Source organism: Tetrao urogallus (genome assembly GCF_951394365.1).
Source record: "Tetrao urogallus genome assembly, chromosome: 7".
NCBI classification, from domain to species: Eukaryota; Metazoa; Chordata; class Aves; order Galliformes; family Phasianidae; genus Tetrao; species Tetrao urogallus.
In genome coordinates, this window is record NC_136820.1 from 41,915,768 (window position 1) to 41,928,002 (window position 12,235).

Sequence of the window (12,235 nt, forward strand, 5' to 3'; positions counted from 1 at the left end):
ACAAAAATCTGACTCTGGACAATCTTCTGATAGAACAGACACAAGTTTCAAAACTTCTTTGCTAATTCCACAACATGTGTGTTGCCTTATACCCAAAATACAAATTTCTGTCATTCCACAAAAGGAATAACAATGACAATTTCCAAGAATGTTTCTACACAAAATGTTAACACTAATTTGTTAATTGGTTTTCCCAGGAATCTCAGCTGCAGCAGACTAATGAATCATTTGCTGAAAGAACTGAACGCTGGGTTTCAGTGTCTGGCATCTCTTGTATCAGCTGCTGAGGCAGTTCTGCTGATGGACAGTCTGCAAGACAGCTCCTCTACATAAGGGTCTGCTGTCCAGTTTACTGCTGAAGTATCTGAAGAGCCCTGAGATTTTGAAATTTCACTCAGAAACTGTATTTAATGACTATTTTCTTAGCAGGGAGTCATTCATTACGAAGTGCAGTAACTTCTAAAGAAGTAAGGATTTTCCAAAGACTAGAAATAACAGTAAGACATCAAATTCTGTAATAGAGGGGAAAAGGTATTGAGATTGTTATTTTGGAATCCCTGATGGCTCTGAAGAAAGAACAGTCCTAGTTAGCAGGTGTCAACAACCAGGAGACCAAAGAGGAACCTCAGACTAGTCTCGGGAATCACACAATCACAGAATGGGTTGGGTTGAAGGAGACCTCAAAGATCATCTAGTTCCCAGCCCTTGCAATGTGCAGTTCCTCATTTCCAAGATGTTTGACCTGTGGGTCTGCCCCAGAGGCTGAGAGGTATGGGCACAGGAAGGTTCCCCTCCACAGCAGCTGTTTTTGGAGTGGATACAATCTGACATTTCAGTTCACCTGTCATGTACAGATCAAATTCAATCCAAAGGAGGTACAATTTTCTTTTACAGTGAAAATACTTCCACTGCTTGCTGATACGCCATCCTACGAAAAGTCTTTATTTCTACATTAATATTTCCCTCTACTCTCAGCACGCAGGTCATAACTCTGCTCAGTACAGCACGTAGTGTTTCTTCTTAATGGTATCACAGAGGTGATAATCAGATCTTTGTTATTAACATTTTTGCAAATGGATTTTAAAAATACGAATGCTCTCTTCAGCTTTGTCTCAGAAGTGTCCTTGGTTCTGCTTATAGCTGATTATTTTGGGTGGCCTAAGACTGTGCAGGAGTCTTACTTAGCACGCTCAGTCCCTTTTAATATATACCACTAAAATTACAGCACATATAAAGACAGCAGAAAAAGAAACCTAATTTATTCTCATTCTCATCCCAAAGCCAGCTCGTGAACTCTGTTTTTCTGTGGCAGCATGCATGGGCTCACAGGAATCTCACTGAAATAAATATTCTACATGTCTTGGGAGGCGATAAGGCTGCCCTGCCCCGTCTCTTGGCACATCCTACACCCGTTCGTGGGTTCGTGCTTTTACCTGTGCCCGCTGCCGGCACTCCGTGCGCCTGGGACAGCCACGAGGGCTGCTCTCTACGAGCAGAAGGGCTCCTCTGGCAGCAGGAGGCTGGCAGAGAGCGGGAACGCTGCCAGGAGCCCCAGGGAGCACCTGAAGGGCGCCGGGGGGACGTCCCGTCGAAGGGCAGCGGCTCGCACTTCTGGGAGGGAGCGGGAGCGGCGAGAAGAGGGAGGAGGAGAAAAGCGGAGGAGAGGGGTTGAGGAGTAAGCGGGAGGAAAGCGAGCCGGAGTGCAGAGGAGGAGCTGAACGCAGCGAGGCTGCGGGCAGCGCACAGTCGGGCCGGGAGCTGCCAGCCGGAGCGGGCGGCCGGCGGGGGCAGGCGCGGGAGCCGCCTACAGCCGCAGGGCGGCGGCCGCCCGAGGGGCAGGGGCTCGGCCGGGCGCCCCTCGGGCCCTATGGTGCGGCGGCGGGACCCGGCTGCTGCTCGCCGCCTTCCGAGGGGGCCCGCGGAGCGGCGCGGGGCAGCGCGGCCCGCCGGCACTCGGCTGGCATGAGGAACCTGCCGATCCTCCTCCTCCTCTCCCTCAGCTGGAACCTGCGGCGGGTAAGTCGGCGGGCGCTCAGGCGGAGCGGAGCAGAGCAGGTGCGGGAGAGCGCCTCGTGAGAGGGAGTGCGGGCGCCGCGGACGGAGCCGAAGGCGCTGCTCTGCCCCGCCGGGACCGAGGTGTTTCTCGGGCGCTGCTGTAAAAATCAGCCCGAGTATGAAAACCTTTAAGGTGCCTTCTGTTCATATCTGCGTTTTTAAGCATTGATCCGTCTAATCCCTGCTTACAAACAACCTGCTGTTGGGAAAGCAGGGCGATACACTTAGGTGACCGGCCCTGAACGAGTGCCCTCGGCATTCCTTCTGGGGTCCTGGATGTAACAGGGCGCTGTCAGGCTGGAGCTCCCCATCTCCTCAGCCTGGAGAGGTACGTCTGGAGGGCTGTGTGCTGGGGCAGCTGTACGGTTTGGCACACGTTCTGTGTTTGAAAAGTGATGTTGCATTGCCTTCAAGTGCAACCAAATTGATGTTCTCAAAGTAATCTTCACTATAGATCACCGATAGCGGGAAGCCTGCACTTACTCCACAAGTGCCGGAGGTCGAAGATTTGCAAGTTTTCTTCATCTCAGTAGCTGATTTGATTTGCTCTTCAACTATTTAACGTTTCTGTGCAGTGGAACTCACCCTCCTCAGACTTGCTAATCATAACACTTTTTGATGCGTAAGAGATCTACTGAATGTTTGCAATCGGGAAAGCATTTTCTTTTTCTTTCCAAAATCTGTTACGTGAAAGGAAAATCTAGATAAGTCACTACGTTTACTCAAGGCTTCATTAGAAATAGGAGCTATTTGGAGAGCAGACAGTACATAGCAAAGTGATATCTTCAGTTTAACTCTGAACTTCCTGTGATAACTGCTGGAAATCCTAATTTAAGAATCTGGACTCCCTAGAAGAAATCTACTTGAAAGTGTAGAATAAAAATAGTCATAATATGATAAAAGGAGGTAAGACTCTGATGTGAAATGATTAGTTTGGAGGAGAAGAGACATTCACATGAGTTTTATAGCAGCCCCTGCTGTGCTTATGGCCACCACACTGCATTCTAAATAGCTGTGCACCTGGCTACCAGGAGGTAGGACAACAGGTTCTCAGTCCTAACTCTGGCTCCAAGGTTCTTGGATCTACAATCACATATTAATTAATTATTGCCATTATGAAAAGTTGTGTGTGATGAACCATAGGCTATTACCAGACTCTGCTATTGTCTCCTAGAAAAAGGAGGAAAGATACCTCGCTTTTACTGTGGGGATATGTGTCTTTTCTTTCTACTGGATGACTGAAGTACACGTACCAATGTTTTATTTCATTATGATCTCTGAGAATCCAACTGATATCAGCACAGTTTCCGGTGCCTTTTTTCTGTCTCCCATCTCCATCCCTGTCTCTTCCCATCAACATAAATAAGCAGAGCCAGAGCCATAAGTGAATGAAGAGAATACAATTTTAAAAATAGGATTTTAAAAGGAAGGCTTTTTTTCCTGTGTAGCACTTGCTTGAATCAAACAATCATGCTCTGAGACCTTCAGAGATAAAGTATACATGGTGGAAAAAGGAAGAAGAAAATCAAAATTTACCATGTCAAAGATAATACAGGCTGACCAGTTTTCATGTTCTGTCACTCATATTAAAACTTTCAGCTTCCTGACTTAATAGAAGAGCATATGCTTAAAGAAAGATGGGGGGGAGGGGAGGAAGCAGCAAATGTGTTATTTTCCTGCTTCAGTTTAACCAATTGCTTCTCTGGAAAAAGGGAAGCAACAGCATTAGTGAATTCACTAGATAGTTAAGTATTTTTGTGTAAATGACAATTGGCTTTGGAATGCTACATGGAGAATCATTAAATGCTCTGGTGCATTACTTCAATATTTTGTTCTGAGAAGTCCTTATGTGAGAAGCCAAAATGGGCACTGACTGTGTGTGTAAAATGCCCAGCACATACTTGGTAAAAATAGCATCAGTTCAGGTTGTGGTTTTCACTATCAGTAGTTGCACCCTTCATAAAGCATTTTGATTTGTGTTTCAAGACCCTGGCTTCTTTGTTAATTTGACACAGGTGATTGGTGTCCATCCAGAATGCAGATTTCAGCTGGAGATTCACAAGGAGGAAACAAAATGCATGGAACTTTTAAAGCATGCAAAACCAGTGGACTACAAAGGTAAGAAAAGATGAACTATAATGTAGAGAAAACTGGAGTATCACATTTTTCTCTTTACCTTTTTTGCTCGCTCAGTTACGGTTGCCACATTTCTCTGTATTGTGCATATAATTTCTATGTATTCTGGATCACATGCAGCTTTAGCCTTCAAATTGCAACTGGAGTTAGCATATGGTGAGAATTGTGCCAGGCTGGGCATGCACTGGGTGTGATGCTAGATGAGAGAAAGTGTATGCTCGTGCTATGTTGCACGGGCAGAGGAGCTGCGTGCTGGTGGTGACAGGGAAGAACAAGGAACTGAGAACTGAGGAAAAGCTAAAAGCCTTGGTACAAAAGTCTCTCTCTGGAACTTGTTAAAAGTAAAATACTAGTGGTAGAATCACTGGGTTTAGCAGGCAGAAGATGATGTAGGCAAAAGATAACATTCACCCCAAGAAGACCACAGTCATGCAAAGGAAAAATTGGACAATAGTGTGACATTCAGAAAATTAATATCCTATGTTACTGTAGTGCTTTTACTTTCTTTGCAAATATACCCAATGGTAATTTGAAATTGAAAGGAAGAATTTATCTTTTATGTATTTTTTTTATGTTTGCATTTTATTTGAAAGGCAGAACTTTGTTAAAAATTTGAGCTTTATAGGAAAGTTGGAAGTCAGTATTGAATTTCTGTGTTGCTTTTGTTTGCTTGTTTTGTTTTTTAAACTAGCAAAAGTATAAGTGTTTTATAATTAGTTATCTTTTGTAAACAGTATGCCAGAACACGTGAGCAGGGTGAAGTTCTTCTTGGAATGCTTTATTTGCATGCATTACATGCCCAATGCTCTTCTGGTAACATGTAAAATATTGAAGGGAAGGGTGGGTTTTCAGCAAGGTGCCGGAAAAGAAGTGGGAGACTTTAGGTCTAAGAGCAACTGCATGCTTTTAAGTCCAAAAGAAGATCTTGATTTTTGCAAAGTGGTGATGCATCATTAAATTTCTGTTGTCAAACGCTTTTCAGGTGGTTGTAAGTATGTAGTTTCAAATTAGTTTGATTGAATTGGTCATTGATGTCCTGCCTTTTTCTCTTGTAGTCCAGGTGCATGTCATCTCAGAATAACTGGGCTCCTTGGAAGATTGCAGCTCTTGTAGTGCAGTAGTTTTCCCTTGGTACTGTTAGATGATACGTGGTGTATTTGTTTTTTCACAATCTGTTTTGAATTCTGTCTGAAGATGGTACCTTAAGGATCTGCCACCAGCAATGTCCTATGAGCATAAACACCAATCTCAAATCAGGATCCCTTCTCCACTCCACTTTTTGATTTGGGAGAATAAATTCCTCAGTGTATGCTCTAATACCAATTTATATACAATAAAATAATTATAAGGATCATCAGTAGTTTGTGTTTTAGTACAAGCTATTTTTGATTAATCTAGATCAGTAATTAAAACTATTATAATAAAAATACATCATTTACATTTTATTTATATGAGTGATAAGATAGACGGCTGTTACACAAATAATGTGAGTGTGAAGCCAGATGGATAAATAATTATTGGCCTGCTTAATGAATGAAATGATGAATTAATAAACACATTATTAGCTATTATAAGGCTTTGAAAGTCAGGCTTTCTTGAAGATCTGTTTTTGTGATCCAGATACTAGGCTGCTCCAAGGGAATCCTTGTCATACACAACAGTTTTATTTTGGGCTTCCCAGGGGAAGAAGTTTTTTCTGGCAATGTTTCTGCCAGAGTGGGGAAGATGGGGGCTTCCTGACAGCAAACTGCTGTGTAAGATCTTTGTATCTTGGAAGACTGTATGTCTGATGCTGTTGATTCAGCCCTGCAGGTAGAGATAATACAGTAGTGGAAGGATTTATACATTTAATTGAATGCCTGGCTTAAACAAATGGAATATTCCACTTCAGAGGAGATTGGAACGTAGCCCCAATGGTAACAAGCCCTTAGAAACTGTATGTTTGATATAATAGAACATACCCTGTGCTTCATGTTATAGATATCTTCACTACGAACTTGACCAGAAGAGTCTATGTCAGAAACATCCATTTCCTAAAATATTAATTCTCTCTGTGTCCTTATTTTCCTAATAAACTCTGTATTCATGGAGAGATGTAAGGAATATTAAAACAGAGACATGCTGATTGTTGCAGTGATGCTCTGACTGCTGATAAAGAAGAGTTACTAATGAAAATTGGCAAGCTGGAACTGGTCCAAGCTCTAACTCTGCCCCCAAAACTTGTATTGCACTTGAAATCGATTCATTACAATAAATCCACAAAACCCACTTCGGTTTTTCCTGAATGAGAAAGATAACTGTACAGTCCTTGTCACACTTTTCTGACATCAGTAAATGCTACCTGCCTCACAAAAGTTGCAGTGAAACCCAAGGTTCTCTCTAGGATTTGGAAACGAAGGCTCAGTGGGAGGCTTGAGCCCCAGTTCAAATTATCAATTATTAAAATGTTTCTTTTAACTTTCGGAACAGCTGGGTGGCCTTCACAGCTCTGTGTAATACGCTCCAGAATTTGACCAGCATATACCACTAATGAATTTTGGAACTGCTGAGTTTTATGGGACAGGCAGTTTTTTCTTTGGTCTGGACAGTAATTACATTAGGAATACTGTATATATGTTGACTATTCTCAACTGTGTGGTAGGGACACATTGAGGAAAGATTTAATGATAATGGGTATTTTTTTTACATCATAAAATGATGTTATAGTCATCTACCTTATGACATGCAGTAGAATTTAACTGAGTAAATCATTAGCTATGAAGTCCACAAAGACCTTGCTTCATGGTTTAAGAAGGCATCAGTGGGTTTTGCATGGAAACACTGTATAAATGCTCTGTAAATATCCTTTGAACAATGTTAATGATACATTAAAAGCACATAACTTTCTACTTCGCACCCTTTGGGGGAATTTCAGGCATTAGCCTCTCTTCTGTTAGTGGAGAGCATTGCACTCCTTGTAGGGGAAAAAAGCCACTCTCCAGAGGTCTGTGTTGGGGCCTTTGCCTGTGTGGTGATCTCTAGCAAATCTAGTTGTTTATTCAATAAAGACAGCCTCCATCCTCATTTGTTTATTCCCAAGGTACAGATGCACCTAAGCTGGAAGCCTGAGAGGTGGGGTGAGGTTTTTTGTCATCTTGTTTTCAGAGGGCAGGTGATTTCCATTCTAAATTGCTCAGAAGTTGCAGACCTTGAGGTCTGTATGAGAAAACAGTATTTCATCTTTTACCTTCTACCCATGGCTTGTGTTTTCACAATAAAATAGAAAGCTCCTATTATATAAATTGTACACATGTAAAAATTGGCTGATTGCAAATTTTGGCATTTCCTCTGTATTTAGAATTTTACCTTACAGAACAATTGATTCATTTCTGTTCCTTTAAGTGAAAAGTGAAGTCTTAGAATCCAAATGTTAAAACTAAATCAACAGACTTTGTAACAGGATTCTAGAACAAGAAGAATATATATATATATATTATTATTATTATAATTATTATAATATATATATATTTTAATTCATTTTGGACTGAATAGGTATATAATTAAATGAGTCTTTTTGGATCTTGCTCTCCAAAATGCATTTTTGTGAGACCTGTCTGCCAGACAACATATCTACTTTAAATATGACATCTTAACACTGAGGAAAGAATACAGGTGGAAAGAGAAATGGCTTTGGAAAAAGAAGTTAGACCCTAATATAATCACTGGAATTACAGTCAGTAGAATTTCACGCGGTGATTCCAACACCAAATTTCTCTGAAAGCTCTTCAGAACGGTGGGGTAAATATTCTAATGGACCAAAAGCTAGTTTGTCTAACTAACCTCTGCTATTAAGGTTATTTCTCCAGTAAGGAAGGGTGTCTGTTTTGCATTCCAGACTCACACGCACACGTATAGAACTCTAGGCAGGGGGGTTGGAACTACATGATCCTTGAGGTCCCTTCCAACCTGGGTGATTCTGTGATTCTGTGACTGACTGTGAGTGTAACTATGCCAACCTGAAGATCGCTCTCTTCTCTTGCTTATGTTGGAGATTTACACAAAGCTGGATGAGGTCTTTCTCCTGATGGGTCCCCTCTTTCTTAATCCTTGCAGTCTTTTCAGGGTCCTCTGTCAGTTCCTGTTTGTTTTTGCACTTGTTTGCTCTGTAAGGTGTGTTCTGTAGAATCATGGACTGGCATAGATAGGAATGGACCTTAAAGATCCTCAAGCTCCAAACCTGCTGCTGTGGGCAAGGCTGTCAGCTCAGTAGTCAGGGCTATGTTTTGGTTAGACTGCTTAGATTTATCTGAGGTAGCATTAAATATAGAATTTAATGATAACTGGACCATGGAACTTCTTTCACACAGCACCAGTGGGTTGTTAAGGAACACTTTGGCTTTTTCAGATCTGAATTGCTGCCTTTCTTGCTGTAGTACAAGCATGCTGCTTTTTGGTTCACACAATTTTAAAAAATATTTAAGGAGCTGAGGGGTCTGCTTTGAATGTTTGGTTACTCATGGTTTTAATTAGTTGAGCTGTCATTGTTAATGGAACCGTGTAAAACTGTCTATAGTGAAAGTTATACTTAATTATTTCAGAGCAGAAAATAGCTGGCTAGTCTTATGAGGAGCCGGACCATAGGTGAGAAAGTACTTTGAATGAAAGAAGGTATGGGAAGTGCAGTTTCCTACTGAAAACTAACTAATGTGTAATAAATAGCAAAAATCAAGAAAATATCCTGGTCAGCCTCATTCCAAATTCCACATCATGGAGTTACTAAGAGTGACAGTAAGAAATGTATTTTTCAAAGAAAGGAGGCATTGAGTGGCCACAGGTATATTCCGCAATTTTGAAGGTCTAAAATTCCTGTGCCCCCAAAAGGTAAGTAGAAAGTGAGCAATGGATATTAATAATTGGAGCCTGAAAAAATAAGCTGTACATCTGTAAGAGAATTAATTTTGCTGTCTGGAAGATTCTTAAAGAAACATCTGCCCTGTGTAGTTTTGAATTTGAGTCCTGGTAGAGACATCTTTTGCCATGGCAGGCATCCATGTCATCCATGAAGAAGCAATTCTGAATACCAAAGCTCTAAAAAATTACTGGTTAATACAACAAATAGCTCGTAGATGAGAATCTCTTCAATACTTTACTTTTAATATTTTCTGGTGAATTCTCTATGAAAACAAGATTGATATTTAATGGTATTAGCAGCTTTGACCAAATTATACCATAATTGACTATATGATAATTATTTTATTTTATTATATATACAGAATATTAAAAATTTTTGTGTAGTGAGATGGGAATGCAGTCTACTTACACAAAACATATGCTGTTGTAAGTAATTGGAAAGTGAGATATACTTTGTAGAAAGTTTGAATGGAAAAACTTGCATATTTCATTACATTACTCTAAGAATATATGAATTACCTCAAAAAATAAAATCGACCTGTTGATTTTTGGTTTTCTGGTGGGCAGCTGTTCTTCAGAAAGGAAATAATGTTCTTTTAAATGTTTTGTTAAGTGAAAACTTGAGTAATCCTCCAGGAAGCATCGAGAACACAATTTTTAACACTCCTACTAATAGGACTGGCTTTTAAAAATCTGTAAATAGCAAACATCTTAGGTCAATAGGAGATTAAAATCTATTGTTTTGATGTTTATTTTTATTAGTTCAATCTGGTATAGTGTGTGTAAACTTCCAAAATTCTGCTTGCTGTGCGTGATTCCTTTCTGTTGATCAGTAATTTAAAAAGTTTGTATTTCCATTTCCTCTGTTTCTGACTAATCAGAGCTTGTATACACTGTGCACAGTTTCACAAGAGTGTTTTGTTAAAGACAGGCGTATTGGAGGTGCTCCTGGACAGCGTTGCAGCCTATCTTCTCACATACACAGGAGCATGTTTCTGCCAGCTCGTGGACCTGTTCCACCCATAGGCATGGAGCAGAGCAGAGTGCAGGCATCAGGCACCTCTTGGGAGGCATCGGGCCGTGGGTGGGAGTAATGATCAAACCTGATGCAGGGAAAAAGGGTTAGAAAGCCCTAGAATGGCCAGGTAGGGCCACAGCAGTGAGTCAGGGCCCAGGTGGAAGCAGGCATGGGCATGGCTGTGGGGAGGCTGAAGATGTGCACCAGCAGCACAGCTGAAGACCCAGGCCTGAGCTGGGATGGGACCATGGTCAGAAGACTGGGACATCCCCAGCTGAGGCTGCACAGGAACACTGTGATGTATTCAGGATCCGGGCAAAGGTACATGGAAGATAATTTTAGCAAAGTAACTTCAAACAGCAAAGGCTTTTGCCACTGTCTTCTTCCTGCTACCTCTTTGAGCTGTTCTGTGTCTTTTTTGCTTCCAATTTGCTAGCTCATTGTTTCTGGACCCCCTCCTTTTCCTTTCTTTCTTATTACTCGTATTAAAATGTAGAAAGAATTTCATTCCGTATATGTTCATAAATTCCCATGTAGCCTAAATTACACGCAGTGGTGTTCAGACCTACAGTCTGGAAAACATTGCCCATAAGAGGTGAGGTTGCTTCTGCTTTGTCAAGTTAAGTACAAAAATCAAAATGTTTCCCTGCTTGAAAAACAAACCATAGAGTAGTTGACAACTTCCTGGCGGATTTTCAAAGGAATTTCACTTTGTTTCATGTATCATGAACATTTAGTTTAAAAAAATGTTAAACCTCTCTCTGAATTGGCAATTTTAAAATCCAAATGCAAAGTGCCACCTAGTGGTTATTATATGTGTGTGTGTATATATATATATATATATATATATATATATATGCAGCATTTTCAAGTGGTAACCCAGTGTTATACTGTAAGAGGTGAAGAAGCATGTTTATAAGCAAGCTTATTTCTCAGAGACCAAGTGTCAGGTAGAAGGATGATGAATATGCCTATATGGAAACTACAAAAAATGAGAAACAAAATTTAGGTTATAGTCTTTTAAAATTCCTTTCATTATGAGGTATCTGCAGGTATATCACAAGCATTACAGACCAAACATTCAAATCAAGTAAATTATATGTTTTCCACTAGGTAAGAATATTAGCATATGACCCTCTGACAATATTGCATGTATCTCAGTGTTGACTGTAAAATGAGACAACAGTAAAGAGCAGTATCTGCTTGAAGTCCTGCAAATCCCATCTAGGTCTCCGTTTTGAATTTCCAAGATTGGCAGGAAACTAATTGCAGTTTTCAGTCGTGCATGATGAAACTTACGCTGTACTGTGAGGGAAAGCTGACATGGAAAAGGCAGGCTTACGGAAGTTTATGGACTTGTTCAACAAGTCCATAACAAAACAGTTTTGGTAAAAAAAATGATATATGACTGCAATATTGTTAAAAGTATGTAGTCATTGGAGTGGGAATGGGAAAAGGTGAGCTGAGAGCCCAGAAATGTGAGTATTGTTTCGCAGTTACTCTTCCAGAAGCCTAGCAATACAGTGTGCAATAACAGGCACATTTCAGCTGTTAGCTGTAGACCAGTTTTCAGAATCACACTGTAGTTGTTCAGTGAATATAAATGCTCCTAGGACATCTTAGCAGTTTCCTCAGATTTCCTGTACAATAGTAAATACACTTATAGGTATATGTAAATTGAGGCGTGATGCTCATAGAATTCTGATGACAAACACTCAAACTTCTCTCTGATGATTGTTGATACATTTGAGAGTGTTCTTCTGTAGAAATGCATCTTTTGTGCTATTTCATCTGCTTGATTGAAGGAGTACAAAAAACTATCGTTCTTTTCTCTACAGTAAATGCCTCTAAAATCCTAAAATACCGAGGAAGATCTGAGGTAAAACATCTATTCCATGCAAATTGTTTGTGACTTGCAATGTTTTGAACATCAAAAATTTGCATACTGTTTTACTTCCTACCAAGCTATCTTCAAGATGTGAAGCAAATTGTGTTGATAGATAGTGATGAGAATTATACTTGGACCACTGTATTTCTGTGTGAGATTTTATGTTAAGCAAAGCTTGAATAAGAGTTTGGGAATTCCGTGATTTGGTTGTTAGGATTTTTGTTTTTGTGTGTGTGTTACTGATGACA

At 40.5% G+C, this 12,235-nt stretch overlaps 1 protein-coding gene across 1 annotated transcript in view; it reads left to right on the forward strand.

Moving 5' to 3' along the window:
* Nucleotides 1-1,848: 1,848 nt before the first annotated feature.
* VIPR2 (vasoactive intestinal peptide receptor 2) overlaps nt 1,849-12,235 on the forward strand; it is a gene marked incomplete at its 3' end in the record, with an annotated part of 45,189 nt that continues 34,802 nt past the window's right edge. The window contains exons 1-2 of the mRNA XM_079538709.1: nt 1,849-2,016; nt 4,071-4,173. Of these exons, the coding sequence (XP_079394835.1) occupies nt 1,963-2,016; nt 4,071-4,173 (157 nt within the window). The 5' untranslated portion in view covers nt 1,849-1,962. The remainder of the gene's footprint in view (nt 2,017-4,070; nt 4,174-12,235) is intronic.